This window comes from Gigantopelta aegis, chromosome 3 (genome assembly GCF_016097555.1).
Source record: "Gigantopelta aegis isolate Gae_Host chromosome 3, Gae_host_genome, whole genome shotgun sequence".
NCBI lineage: Eukaryota > Metazoa > Mollusca > Gastropoda > Neomphalida > Peltospiridae > Gigantopelta > Gigantopelta aegis.
In genome coordinates, this window is record NC_054701.1 from 66,168,161 (window position 1) to 66,183,366 (window position 15,206).

At 35.3% G+C, this 15,206-nt stretch overlaps 1 protein-coding gene across 1 annotated transcript in view; it reads right to left on the reverse strand.

Moving 5' to 3' along the window:
• Window positions 1-14,024, reverse strand: part of LOC121368506 (ubiquitin carboxyl-terminal hydrolase 32-like) — a 47,477-nt gene extending 33,453 nt beyond the window's left edge. The window contains exons 1-7 of the mRNA XM_041493242.1: window positions 13,886-14,024; window positions 7,206-7,333; window positions 4,589-4,694; window positions 3,385-3,503; window positions 2,638-2,797; window positions 1,462-1,593; window positions 873-980 (exon numbers count right to left, since the gene is read on the reverse strand). Coding sequence (XP_041349176.1) covers window positions 873-980; window positions 1,462-1,593; window positions 2,638-2,797; window positions 3,385-3,503; window positions 4,589-4,694; window positions 7,206-7,333; window positions 13,886-13,943 — 811 coding nt within the window. The 5' untranslated portion in view covers window positions 13,944-14,024. The remainder of the gene's footprint in view (window positions 1-872; window positions 981-1,461; window positions 1,594-2,637; window positions 2,798-3,384; window positions 3,504-4,588; window positions 4,695-7,205; window positions 7,334-13,885) is intronic.
• Between the last annotated feature and the right edge of the window lie 1,182 nt (window positions 14,025-15,206).

A 15,206-nucleotide genomic window follows, 5' to 3' on the forward strand; every position in this document is an offset into this window, starting at 1 on the left:
TCAGTGGAATTTGACAAAGAAACATGTTAACTGTACAAAACACAGAGGAAGGGTAGAGTAATACAAATAGTTTTCTTACAACTTTACTTTAAAACATTTACCCCTTTCAAAATGTAACACGTCACAACTTTTAATTTAACTGGCAGTACTGGCCTCGATTGGGTAAAGGTTAAGCTGTTGGAAATACGGTTGGTAAGTACAGGATTTGCATCCTGGTTCTGGCTGAGGTGTGTTCCCAGGACAGAATGTCTGAACGATAATTAGATACAAGTATGAAAATAAGTACAAATGAATGAAATAATGACTGGTAGGGAACAAACATATTCTACTCTATTATCCACATAGTTCAATATATTCAGGGAAATATAACCAGTACGACCCATGTGTGTTACAATGATTTCACGTGCACAACAAATGACGTAATTTTATGAAGCGATGTCATAATTTAATGCGGCTTCCCCAGTGTAAACGCTTATCAAAATGACGTCATTTCGGAAAATGACGTCGTTTCCTTTCAGTTATGTTTCAAACTTTTTGACATGGTCCTAGCTTGTTATTCATGAAAATAATATTTCGAATAATGTGGATAATAAAGAAATGATTACACTCACGTTGGAATCATACTGACTTTATGAAACGAGTGTCAGGATTCATATATTACCTTGCTCTCACTCGGGTAGTACAAGAATCCTGACAATCGTTTCGTAAAATCAGTACGACACACAAACTCGTATAATAATCTCTTATTTATTAGTTTTGACAGTTATTCTCAATATACCTAGTTCTTAACCGACAGTCTGTTTCTAAATGCATTTTTCATATTGACAGAAACTGACTAATAATTAACATAGGCGGTATTACTATCTACTAACATTTCTGCCTTTCTGTTGAAGGACCCCGACAACACGCTGAGATACCACACGCCATTTCTTTGAAATCTATGTGATTGTCTCGGTTTTCATCAAAGGCAAGGAAAAGACCTGCAAATATGATAGAACATTATGAAATACAAGCATATGTTAAAATCATTTCTTTTCAAGATCACTTATATTTGTGTCTGGTCTGGGTAGTTGTAGAGGGAGGGGTATCAATGTTTGGGATGGAAATTTCTGAAGATTTTGGTTTTTGGTGGAGTTTTTTATATTTTGTTTTGATGGGTGTGTTAAATTTTGTATACAGAGTAAAGTACACTTATAATGAACTACTGCATAGAACAAACTGATCCCCTTTTATCTCCCTATACATTGATAACCAACTTATGCAAATGTGCACAACGAACTGCTGCTATAAGGAACTAACGATCATGGTCCCTTCTGGGTTCATTATAAGAGTACTTTACTGTATTGTATCTTTCTTTACATATATCTGACATACTATTTAGAACAATAACAAACATTGAAACGTGAAATATATGTACATGTTGTAATAGAGGATGCAACATTTGATAATTCTGTTACTTACCTTCAGTAAGAACATCAGGTAATGGGGGAGTTACAAATGACTTAAAGGTTTCTTGATCAAATCTTCCACTCTTAGACTGGGCTTTCAGAATCCAGTATCTTTTCTCGAGTTCAATTATGTCGGTTTCTTCCACTGAAAATAACAAACATACAGTCATGTACATAATTATATTTTATTTCTATAATTTACAACTAAAGAGTATCAAAGGTGTAATTCTTTATGTCACCACAACATTATAAAATTATATCACTTATATTTTATGATCAGTAGACACCAATTCACAGATTACATGGTGTTAAATGAATCTGATACCCGGCTTTTCAAACTGACAATTAATCTTGCATATAATGTAAGACCAGTATTTAGAGATTTAGTATCGTATCATTAGCACATATGCAGCCATATTCAGTTTTGAGAAATTTAACATGAAATTAAATGAACAGATTGAACAGATGGGAAGATTTTCAGATGACATACTGGTAATCTGCACACAGCTAACTGAACTGAGTACTATTTCTTGAATAAACTCTAGCTTTGTGTGTGTGTGTGTGTGTGTGTGTGTGTGTGTGTGTATGGGTGTGTGTATATATATATATATATATATATATATATATATATATCTATATCTATATCTATATCTATATCTATATCTATATCTATATATATATCTATATCTATATCTATATATATATATATATGAACACTAGAGTGATTACAAATGGACAAATATAATTTAACAGCCTATAATTTTTCACATTTTCACACAAAATGTTTTATTTACCTACTTGGAGCAACTTTTTTTGTACAGCCTCATAGCTATTTGCAAGTGTAATACCAGCATGGCCCCAACACTAACTCTACACAATAGCTTGCTGTGTAAAATTAAAATTAATGTGATTTTAATTTTTTTTTTATAAAGTAACCAAGGCATCTCCTGTGGTTCCAAAGATTGGCCCCTTCCCAAAAGAAAGTGGCACTGAAAATTCCCAATTTCTATCCTAAAAATTCCCTATATATATTTTTAATATATTCATGTTGCAATAAAATGAATTTAACAGGGGTATACTGCATCATTCAGTGGTCTGAAAAAAATATATCCCAAGTATGCATATTTTCCCAAACCCATCAGACATGGGACCATAGTACAAAATCATGGATAAATCCCTTGTAACTTACAGTGTGTAACCCCTGCCAGAGTCTGATAAAAAGTGGGTGTCTCCATGTCGTTTGACAGCGATATCGCACTCTGTTCCATTAGCAGCCATCTTGTTATTATTGTTGCATCAGGATGAATGCGAACCCACTGGTAGAAGGTCTCAAAGTTCACTTGATCGCTCTACAAATAAAGAAAAATATTTGAAAATGTTCAACGAAGGGAATGTCACCCCAGCATGTTTTAATCAGCTGCCATTGGTTATCAACTAGATTGAAGTTTACAACATTTGATCTAGTGTTAGAGAGAAGAAACATGTTGTTGCTACTTGGACTAGATCTACAGACTTATTTAAAAATGTATTAACATGCTTATGTTCAATTAACGTTCAAACATGCTGTTCTGGGTACAAACCTTGGTTATCTGAGCTATCTGTCCAGGTCAGTGTGTACTTTCGTATCAGACATATTGCACAAGAGCAACTCCTGTTATAAAAACTGAAAACTTTACTTGATGAGATATAAATTGCATTTGAATCAATGAATGTTTCATCACATTCCAACACATTGGCTACTGAATGTCAAACAAAGGTTTACATATTTGTAATATCGATTAAATTATATTTGTAAAAAACATGAAATATCCTGTACATATTCCATACACTGTTTTTTCTAAACACACTGTCATCATAGCTCTCACCACATATAATACAGAGTCCCCACATATTGTATGCAATGATTCTAAGATGTTTCATAAAACAGTAAACTAACCTCCCTGAAGAGCGTGGAGAGTGCGGGCGACACCTGCCCCTCAGTCTCCAGCACGCGTCGATCCATCTCGTCCTTCTGAACATAACTGTAACTCTCATCAGCATACATCCCAAAGATCACTGCAAACAGCAACACATTACAATTGATAACATGAGTTATACTTCTTCATACAGGTGCAGGAAGTAATCTACCTTTATATAAGTTTATCCTATATTTAAAGTTACTGTAAATCGTTGACAACTAATGACCAGGGCCCATATTTTCTAAGCAATCTTACCTCTACGAAATCATAAAACCATTTAAGCTATGATGTCACTATAGCACGTGCTGTAGTGACATCATTGCCTACAATGGTTTAATCATCTCGTAGTGCTAAGATTGCATCAAAATACCTAGTTAGGACTGGGAGAAATCTAAATTTTAAAATTACTTATTTCACATCTGTATGTACTTATTAATCACATGTATTCAAGTCACTAAATGTATTCTTTTTGTATAATTTCCACACAAGCATATATATCACAGCCTTTGATATACAGTGATACAGCAATGGTTGGAATGGGGTAAAAGACTTTGGGTATAACAACAATCATAATAACATATACTACCGGACTGTATATTTAACAAAAAGATACTAAGATTGGAAATAACAGTGAAACTTGTCTAAACCAGATTACAGTTGGGACCTAATATTTATCCGATTTAGACAGGATCCAATTTAAACAGGATCCAGTGTTTAGAGAAAGAAAAAGAAAGAAATGTTTTATTTAATGACGCACTCAGTACACTTTATTTATGGTTATGTGGCGTCAGACATATGGTTAAGGACCACACAGATCGAGGAAAGAAACCCGCTGTCGCCACTGCATGGGCTACTCTTTTCGATTAGCAGCAAAGGATCTTTTATATGTACCATCCCACAGACAGGGTAGTACATACCTCGGCCTTTGATATACCAGTCGTGGCGCACTGGCTGGAATGAGAAATAGCCCAATGGGCTCACCAACGGGGATCGATCCCAGACCGACCATGCATCAAGCGAGCGCTCTACCACTGGGTTATGTCCCGCCATCGGTGTTTAGAGCGTCACATTTTAGAATTTAGAAAATTAAGGACAATGAAACTTAGCCAGTTTTGACAGGATTCCGGTTTCTTCAAGGTCTGATTTAGACAGGTTTCACAGTAATTGATAACTGAAAGTTACGTTTGATTTTTTCTTCCCGTGTTCCTTTAGTCAAAACGACGAGTCCACAGACAAGATCTTTGAAGGAAAGACCTTTGTTGCTGCCACCACATCCTTGGTAAATTAGCTAAAATAAACAAAAGTACATTTCAGTAAATATTTGTCAGGTAAAATATACATCTAGTAATCAGAAATATGAAAATAATTAATATAATGTCATAATGGCATGGTGGGGTGCAATTATGGGTAACAGAACCAATTGATGACTTATTTTTTCCTTAAACGTTAAGGTCTCACTACACAGAGCACTTCCGGGTGAGAGTTCACTCACCACGGTCCACTATAGTTCCTAATTGTGACACATGTTATGGTTCACATATTCACTTCTAGGAAAGAAAGAAAGAAATGTTTTATTTAACGACACACTCAACACATTTTATTTACGGTTATATGGTGTCAGACATATGGTTAAGGACCACACAGATTCTAAGAGGAAACCCGCTGTCGCCACTACATGGGCTACTCTTCCGATTAGCAGCAAGGGATCTTTTATTTGCGCTTCCAACAGGCAGGATAGCACAAACCATGGCCTTTGTTGAAACAGTTATGGATCAATGGTCAGTGCAAGTGGTTTACACCTACCCATTGAGCCTTGCGGAGCACTCACTCAGGGTTTGGAGTCGGTATCTGGATTACAAATCCCATGCCTCGACTTGGTTCTGAACCCAGTACCTACCAGCCTGTAGACCGATGGCTTGCCACGACACCACCGAGGCCGGTTTATGGGTGACAGAACCATTTGATCACTTTTATTTTTTCCTTAAAGGTTAACCACATGTATAATAAGGTAAATTTAGCATGGGTTTCTGGTGATTCGAGATTATAATTATTTTCATTGATTTTGCGGTCAGCGGATTCAGGGTTTCTGCCAGAGGGTAAAACGGGTATGGCGTCATACCCAAATTTAATTTTTTTAAAGTTAACTTTTTCACAAAATTAATTACTATTATCATTACTGTATGATTTTCTTAACCCTAACCCTAAACTTGACCCATATTCATTCTAGAGGAGGCCCCCCATACTCCCTGTTGAATGTGGTTGCATTCAATTTCATTGCACCATACCCAAAAATTTCTTTCTGGCAGAAACACTGGGATTGTTGCATGGTGTTTAAAATATTGCTTGCAACATAAGGTGGGACAAATTTCTTTTTTTTAAATATAGCTTTGGTTATTTCTATTTTTAATTTTTTATCTAAGTATTCTTTTAATATTTATTCAAACATAATACTAACTATATATATTGTAGTAATAGTCATATTTTAAAAGCAAAACTCTATTGATCTACTTGTGTACTTTGTTTATGTTTTAAAATTTTAGCGCCCTTATATGCTTCCATAGAAAAATGATTGATGTGTGACCTCACATTTTTACTGATGTCACTCAATAGTACATCAAAATAAACAATAAATTTTTAAGGTAAAATGTTACAAAAAATTGGATATACTTAAAATTTCTTAGCTACTTGACTGTCTACACATCTTAATGTGAGACTTGGAACGTGGCATATTACTTTAAAAAGGGGGGAAATCCCAAATGGCATGACTTAATAGACAAGAACTATACAGGGCGAGAGTATAAAACCAGACACATTGTAGTCAGATATCAGATGACATTATGTATGTTTTCATTTCTAATAAAGGCTACTGTAGATCTTGAAATTAACGCGTTCCTAAATTAATGCGAGTGACAGTGGGCAGACTAAAATGCGACATGAAAGTAATGCGAGTGGCCTCCCTTTGAAATATTACCTTCCTAGCAACACATGTCCGTGTACTTTTTGGTTCAATCCAAGTTACAGTTGTCTTCAATGAGATCAACTTACTAACATATCTGCGTACACATCAGTTAACCTGTTTAGTCCTTTGTGGTGAGATCAACTCCAAGCATATTTTGCAGAGTTCAATTACGTAACGGGTATGGTTACATAAATCTGGTTAAACATTAGCATATATGTACCATTACAACTGCGTCTTCCTAAGAATGTAGACATATTTCAAAGTCATAACAAAAGAACAATTCACCCAACTAAGTTGCAGTGAACTTGAGTGAAATCAAAGAAACGGTCGACCTCAGGATTAGCGTGATAAAACCCATTCACACGCGATGTATCGTGTCGGCTTTTGATAGGATGGCCAAACACCCTGCAATCATCACGCGTGGCTGGCATCTTGTTAGATTATTGTACAATTAGTATGTCTCGTCTACAATGAATTGTGCTCCAGTTGTTTTATAAATGTATTAGAATTTTAATCTTTGTTTTAAAAGTGTGACACATAGCTTGCTGGACTAGTCAACGATTAGTCAAGACTTGCCTACAATGAATTGTTTTCCAGTTGTGTTATATGTTAGAATTTTAATCTTGGTTTGTTTTGTTTTAATAACGTGGGATACATAGACAAAACATAGAAATAAATGTGTCATATTATTAATGCGAATAATATGAACTCGCATTTTTCGAATTAATATTATGATCGCATTAATTTCAGGATCTACAGTATTTCAATATTATGAAGAAAAACCCCCACTGAAAATACATCCAAATTACAATAATTACTGTATTAACCCATGACTTATACCTGTGCAAGTTTTGGAGGTACACCATCCCATAAGACCTCTCTGATAAAGAGACTCTCTGTCATAAGTCCATTCAGGGTGGACGCTCGCTTGAAGGCTTCCTTGAGACGTTTACATTCATTTTCACTCACTGAAAAATAACACACATTCTAGCCATAATACATTTAGAGGAAAACGCAAACAGTACTATTAATTTTACCAGAAGAAATGAAGATACCATAAATGCTTGAATAGAAGAAGTTAGTCTAGTTTAATGACACCACCAGAACACATTGATTAATTAAACATCGCCTATTGCATGTCAAACATTTGGTAATTCTGATTCGTAGTCAACAAAGTAAGCCCGCTACATTTTTCCTAATCTACCAAGGGATCTTTTATATGCATTTTCTCACAGATAGAAAAGCACATACCACGGCCTTTGACCAGTTGTGGTGCACTGATTTGAACTAGAAAAAACTCAACCAGTTGAATGGATCCACTGAGGTGGTTTGATCCTGCAACACAAGCACCTCGGGTGAGCAATCAACTGCTTGCATAGAAACCTAGGCTTCTATGTTTTTTTCATGACACTCCAAGACCCAGCCTCTATTCCAGGCATACTTCTATTTTTTTTGCATGCAAATTTTTTCTGACATAACCTTATTGGAAGGTCATACACATGTATATCTCAACCTGTACTAGCTTCCTGATGAACTTTAACTCAAGACTGAATATCGTTAAAAAAAGAACTTACTTAAATTGCACTGCAACAACATGTTATCATATCATACAAACAATAATAACAACACAAAAGAAGGAAACAGAACTTTTTTAGTTTTATTACAAACTGTTGTAATTAAATTATAATTATTATGTTGCCACACAATCAAACATCTGGAATGTTTTACCAAGGCTCGGTCTTGGAATGAATAAGGTGCTTTTATGACGAGGAATTAAAAAAAATACTAAGGTGACAGCAATCTGTTGACATCATTCACAGTGACGACTGGGTATTTGGTATAGTAGACTCGGTATATTCCGTAAGAAATGAAAATGTTCCAACACAATGTAACTTTGGAAAACCTCAGGTTTGTAAACAAAATCTTTCTGCGAAACATAGCATAGCGGAATGTGACGAGTTGTTCCGATTGTAACTAACTAAATACAGGGTATGACACATTTTTTAAAAAGTCACTAGCCACAGAGCTAGTGGGTTTGTAAATTCCACCAGGGTCGATTCGTACCTCTAACTGAGTCGTTTCGGCCCATGTTTCGTTTTGCCGTACCAGTAATTTTTATTTTGTTAATAAAGTACATTTATTCATTGATGTATCCTGTATATATATATATATATATATTTATTTATTTATCATATAATATCTTACATTTTCAGTGCAATCAAAGTATGTGATATTTTTCAGATCACATACTTTAAGAATTTGATAATTTTGCAAATTAGATGTAAATTAGTCGAGGTCTCGGCACTAGGTTTATTGATATTTAAGCAAATGTACTTGGGTGACACTCCATGACTGACGTATGCATTCATAGTCATCAAATAAAAACATTTCAATGGCATAACTTTATTTTGATGTAAGGACATCCAAAATGACGTCATTTCCATTCAAAAATACACCGCGCCACATATTCTTACGTCATTTGAATATCTAGTAATGGTGGACTGGAATTAAAGTTGCGTGTACAGTTTACAAAAACACGTTGTATTAAGCTTGAGCTTATATGATAAAGAGATTATTACCCTCGTGTATTTCGGTATCGTCAACATCATATATTAGGAATAAAAATAATGTATAATATACAATTTTTATTCCTAATATACTGAACAAAATAAGAAACTTCCGCTAACTTTGCTTGAACATAACTTGATGAAAACAAACTGGGGGAATAATTGTTATATATGCGTTTAAAGAGTGTTCCATGATGCATTTTTTGGTGTAAAAATCATGGCCATAGGTTAACAGAAACTGGGAGAAATTTTGACCAAGTGTGGTAGGGGTTAAAAAAAAAAAAAACCCCACTTAATAACGGGTATGACCACCTCTTGAATTGACCACTGCAGTGCATCGCAGGCGCATAGAATTGACTAAAGTGTTGATTTCTGCCTGTGGAATATTGTTCCATTCCTGAATGAGCGCTTGACGAAGTTCGTTGACGTTAGCGGGTGGGTTGGGACGACGCCTCAATCGTCTGTCCAGACTATCCCAGACATGCTCGATGGGGTTGAGATCAGGACTTTTAGCGGGCCAGTCATCAATGAAATCAATGTTATTTGTCCTAAGAAAATTTACAGTGTCTCTAGCTGTATGAGAGGTGGCATTATCATGCTGAAAAATCGAGATGTTGGGGTTATTATAGAACAGAGGAATGACGTGATGAGCGAGAATGTCATCGCGGTAACGTTGAGCATTTAAATTGCCATCAGTGACGACTAGTGGTGAACGATAACCATGGGCAATGGCTGCCCAGACCATGACAGAACCCCCACCCCCGAAACGATCTCGTTCAAGAACACAACAGTCAGCATAGCGTTCATTTCTCCTACGGTAGACGCGCACCCTGCCAACACCACGTTGTAAAGAAAATCTGGATTCATCCGAAAAAAGAACGGTATTCCAGCGTCGCCGTATCCAACGAGTGTGTACACGTGCCCAATTAAGACGAGTTAGACGATGACGTTGCGTTAAAACGCATCCGACGTAAGGACGTCGTGCATGTAAACCGTTCTCCCGCAGACGATTACGAACAGCTTGCCCACTGTTATTATGAAGCCCAGGTATGTTAGCATCAGTAGCAGTGGCAGTTTGGAATCGATTGCACAAATGCGTGTTCATGATATAGCGGTCTTGATTTCGTATCGCTCGACTAGAACTCCCAACATGCCTTGCAACGTCTTCTGTCGACATGCCAGCATCAAGCATACTAATCGCCCATTCGCGTAAATTATTGGGTATTCTTGGCATACTAAAAATGCTACAATGTAAAAAACGTTAATTTTTTTTTACAAATTTTGAAGCATTTTCGTTCACTTGACAACAATGTCAGTAAGACAAGTAAAACAAATTGACCGAATACTACACGGGACATGTCGAACCATGCATGCACGTGCAAATTGAATTTCACGTTGCCGACAATTAACAGTGCAAAAATAATCGATAAAATTTATGAATCCTGATAATACAGCTCAAGGCTAATACTACCTATATAATTTCATTACACAATTAATTCTTTAACACAACAAATACTATATGTACAAATCGGAAGTTTCTTTTTTTGTTCAGTATATATGATATTGATGATACCAAAAAACACTCTGGTAATAACCTCTATACATCCATTGATTTTTATATTTCACACATTGCGGTCTATATTGCATGTTTATTTTTAGAAATAAAAAAATAATGCTATTTTTTTTTTTTTTTACTCATTTACTCAAGCCATATATGATATACACAAACTATGTATAAACAGGCCTTTGATAATATACAGACAATAATTTTTATTCACAACATTAATCATTTAATTTATGAACAGTCACACTGCATACTACTGATATGCTGTGGTTTTTATTAAATATACAACATACGGCGATTTCGCCCAGCTTGAACCGGCTGAGGTTCAAACGCAGAAAATAAACAACTGATATGGCATTAATATCCAAAGACAGAAAATTACCTAAATTAGTAATATTTGGCAATGAATAATGAAGAAAAAAAAAAAAAAAAAAAAAAAGACTTCAAAACTATAATAAATATATTTATTTTGGTGGGCAAAACGGCTCAATATAAATAAGATTTAGGGTGAACCAACCCAGGGTAACTGGACTAAGGGTGAAACAATGCAGGGTTCAAAACAGTTTTACCTAGGGAGAAACTACTCGTCCTCATAGCACAGACTGAAGACCTAGTGCAGGGCGCACATTACTTCAATATTTTCCTTAATGTGCAGGGTGAGTTACTTCCCTCTATTTAGCAAATTTAAAATGGTGGGGCAATTTTTTATGTTGTTGTTGGAAGATTTATTTTGTTAATAATGATACAAGTATTTCAATTGGGATTTAGTGAATATGGTAGGTTATATATTTTTGGTTTGTGTGTCCATTTGCTGCACTATTTTGGTTGAGAAACGGTTGAAACATGGTGCCACAAGTTTTGAATACCAGCTATATATAGCGTATGTAACAATATTCGGACGTAGAAAGAACCTCACTTTCTACGTCCCTTTGGACTAACTGACTCATGTCAAAGTCAGTGCTATGTTGTCGGTCTGACTATTTGCCCCAAGACACCCCAAGATATCCCAAAACACCACCAAGACACCCCAAGACTCCATAAATATTTCAAAAAAAGAATTAAAATGTACTATTTATAAAATATTTAGTGGAAAATGAAGTAAAGGAATTAATTTTAAGCCTTAATGACAACCGATTGCTAAGGGAGATAATCGACTTTTAAAAAATATTGGTGGAGTCTTGGCAGGCCTTTCCCCAGGATTTGTTTAAGGCACTTACATTTTTAGCATCAAGCCAGAATAAGTGAAGTAGTGGGTTAAAAACAATTAAGTGTTTGCCTTCAATCCAGCTAATCATATTTTATTTTATTTTTAAATTAAAATTATTATATTATTTATTTTATATTTCTTTAATTATTTTTATTTAATTTATATTATGAATTATTATTATTATTATTATTATTTTATGTTTATTATGTCAGCATTCTTTTAAAACCCGGCAGTGTTCTCGTTGGGTGAAAATTAAAGGTGGGCGGCTGGGCGACTCCAACAAGCACCCCCCTTCAATCCTCCCTCGTCCTTCCAAGTAAATCAGAAGAAAAAAAAATCCACTAAAGACATTTGAAAGCTTGGTTACCGTATATCGTTTGTGTTAGTTGACTATGGATAGCCTACTCTTTATTTAGACCCTCAGTATCTGGTACAAAAAAGATTGGTACGATGTATTTTATGTAACTGAACAGGAGATAATGTCAGTCTGTCATTCACAGGCATTCATTTTGGTGAATCGATTAGTTTTAACATTATATTTTAATAAAAATTTCAAGTTATATCAAATATCTGTTGGTGTTTTTTTAAAAATATGATCGCCATATGTAGGATAACACTGTTCTGACCTTTTTATTTTCTATTTTGTTTAATCGAATTGATCACTTTGATATCGCTGGCTGGCTTTCGTTTTTATAAAGGCGGTGTAAATATTATTTGGCACCCAAGATATATACTAGTTGTAATGCTAAAGACAACTTCCGTGTGTGTGCGTGTGGTGTGTTGGGGGGGGGGTATAAGCAGTCATATCCCTAAAATAATAGTTTCTAATCTTTTATTAAGAATTACTGAATAAACAAATGACAGGAAGTAAAAATAATCAGTTACAAATTAAATCTACAAATGATGACAAAATATCAGACGACAGTGAATGAGCACAAAAGACAGAATGACAGTTCTAATCACGTGATATATTTGGCACCAAATAAGTTTCTTTTTTTCAGGCGAGTACTGCCAACGTGATAAAAAATAAAATAAATGTTTTTATTGCTGAAATAAAATATAACTTTTCTTGTATATCAAACAGACAAAAAAAAGAAAAGAAGAGAGAAAGACCGGTATTGGACATAATAAAAAAAGACTGGTATTCATGAATATAATAACTCAGTTTTTATCAAAGTTTTTGTATTCACCGAAGTCTGTTTCCTTTGATGTCGAATGAGCAGACATATACAGATCGATGTTTTCAGTGTGTGTGTTTTGGGAAGTGGGTGTCAGGATAAAAATGACTGATTGCATGCTAACTTAACTGTACTTTTAAAAAGTGCTTCACCTATCGTTTATTCATTGAAATGGTACAATTGATTCTGTAAGCTTGATTGCTCGGCACGGGAATCCCGCCAAGCGTAAACACCTTCCTGGTGGTTTAGTGGTCCCAATAGATGTGGTAAAATTACCAAACACCAATTGTGAGAAAACGACTGGTCCATTGTTAGGCATTTAGGATGTGTTTTACCTGTCATAGTGATTAGGTGTGCTTGATATACTGGTACACAAGTTGTTTGCAAGAGGTAATCAACTGCCACGCTCATACTTGTGATAATTGTTTTTTTAAAGCACTTCAAATCAAGGCGTAGCAGCAATTGATTTAAGGCGCTTCCATGTCATCAAAGTGCTTACTTTATGGACCAAGGCGTGCTTGGGGTGTCTTGGGGTCTCTTAGGGGTAAATAGTCGGACCCCTAATAACCCTATGTAAAAGTTTGTTGTCACATCTAGGTGCCACCCTCCTTTAATTTTTAACCTTTTAAAACACTTCAATATTTTTTGAGTTCATAAGCAATCATCAACATATTCCATACTACAAATATTAATAACGCTGAGAGGTGTAAAAATTGACAAATTACACAAGACAGAAAATGAGAAATGAGAGAAAAAATTAGTCTATGTTCTGTTTTTCAATGTATTGTTAATTACATTCCAGTTTATTTACTAATATGTCATCAAATGCAGAGAGTGCAGTGTATCCTCATAAATAGTTTTAACACTGCCCTTCCCCAATGTATTGCGTAAATATCAAACAATATTGCAAAATCCATATCCGTAAAAGAATATTAAAACATTTGACAGCGACCGATAAACTGTTTATTTATTTTAATAAACTATACAGACTAACGTAATAGTACCTCGCTTTACAGCATCTTCATAAGAAATAAATGCTAGCTTTGAGTCCTTTCCTCCCATTTTAGAAATGGTTGGGAACAAATTATGTTAACCAAAACAACATTTCGAATTATCTACATCTCAGTTGTTTCCTTATCGTCCATATTTAATCACGCGACAAGTGTTCGTGATTTTCCGAGAGTTCACGATTTGTGCAGTCTTGTTATTAATAGTCTTTTTTTAACTGGCAAGACTGTAGAGGTTTCATATGGTCTCATGTCATAGATATTCGTTTCTTAAAAGAACCAATGTTAAATTCATCAACTCTGATACTCACTTCAGCTATCTGGACTATATTACATCATTAATTGCGTGCTCATAATAGTCATATCATTTTAGGCACATTCGTCACGTGCTTTCGTAACTGCACAGGGTAGATGAACTGTTTAAAAACTTACAAACTAAACCCCCACACATTTTAAATCGTTATTGGTTTTATTATGGGGCAACAGGAAAATATAAACTGATTAACGTGGTAGTGGGGTGTATGTGTGTGTGTGGGGGGGGGGGGGATAAGGGATGTAATTTTAGAACATGGCTCCATGCCCCTCCCTCCAGCTACGCCAGTGCTTTAGTTTAAAAGTTTGTGTTTGTTCAACGACACCACATTTGTTTATTTATCATCGGTTATTGGATGTCAAACATTTGGCAATTTTGACATATTGTCTTAGAAAGGAAACCCGCTACATTTTTTCATTAGTAGCAATTTTAAGGGATCTTTTATACGCATCATCCAACAGACAGCAGTCGTGGTGTAATGGTTGTTGAATCGAGAAACAGCCCAATGAGACATCAACACATGCCATTGGACATTGTTATTATGTTTTATATATATATATGATTATGAATATTATCTGATGTCCATCTTGTTTAGGAGAGCACTTATATAGGCTCTGCCTGTTGTGCAATCCTTTTGATTCTGTTTTGATCAATAAAATGTCTCAAACTCAAAATCAAACACATGTTATTAAAAACGTCAACATTTAAAAAAATCGGAATAGATTTGGCAACTGAAAAACCCTATTCCATAAACTACATATATGAGGGTATTCAAAAATACCCTCAGACCTTTTTGACCTTTTTGGTTAAATACCCCCCCCCCCCCCCCCCCCCCCCCCGCAGCTCTTGGACCACTATGTTTGTTGTTGTATTAGAGCAGGAATCTTTGACTACCGTTTGATAGGCACAGAATGCGCAGTTTTGTTGATATGCATTGTTCTCTGGCGGTAATGAGCGCATAACTGTCCACATGTCCGTCTAGCTCTCTTACCATCAGAATACTTG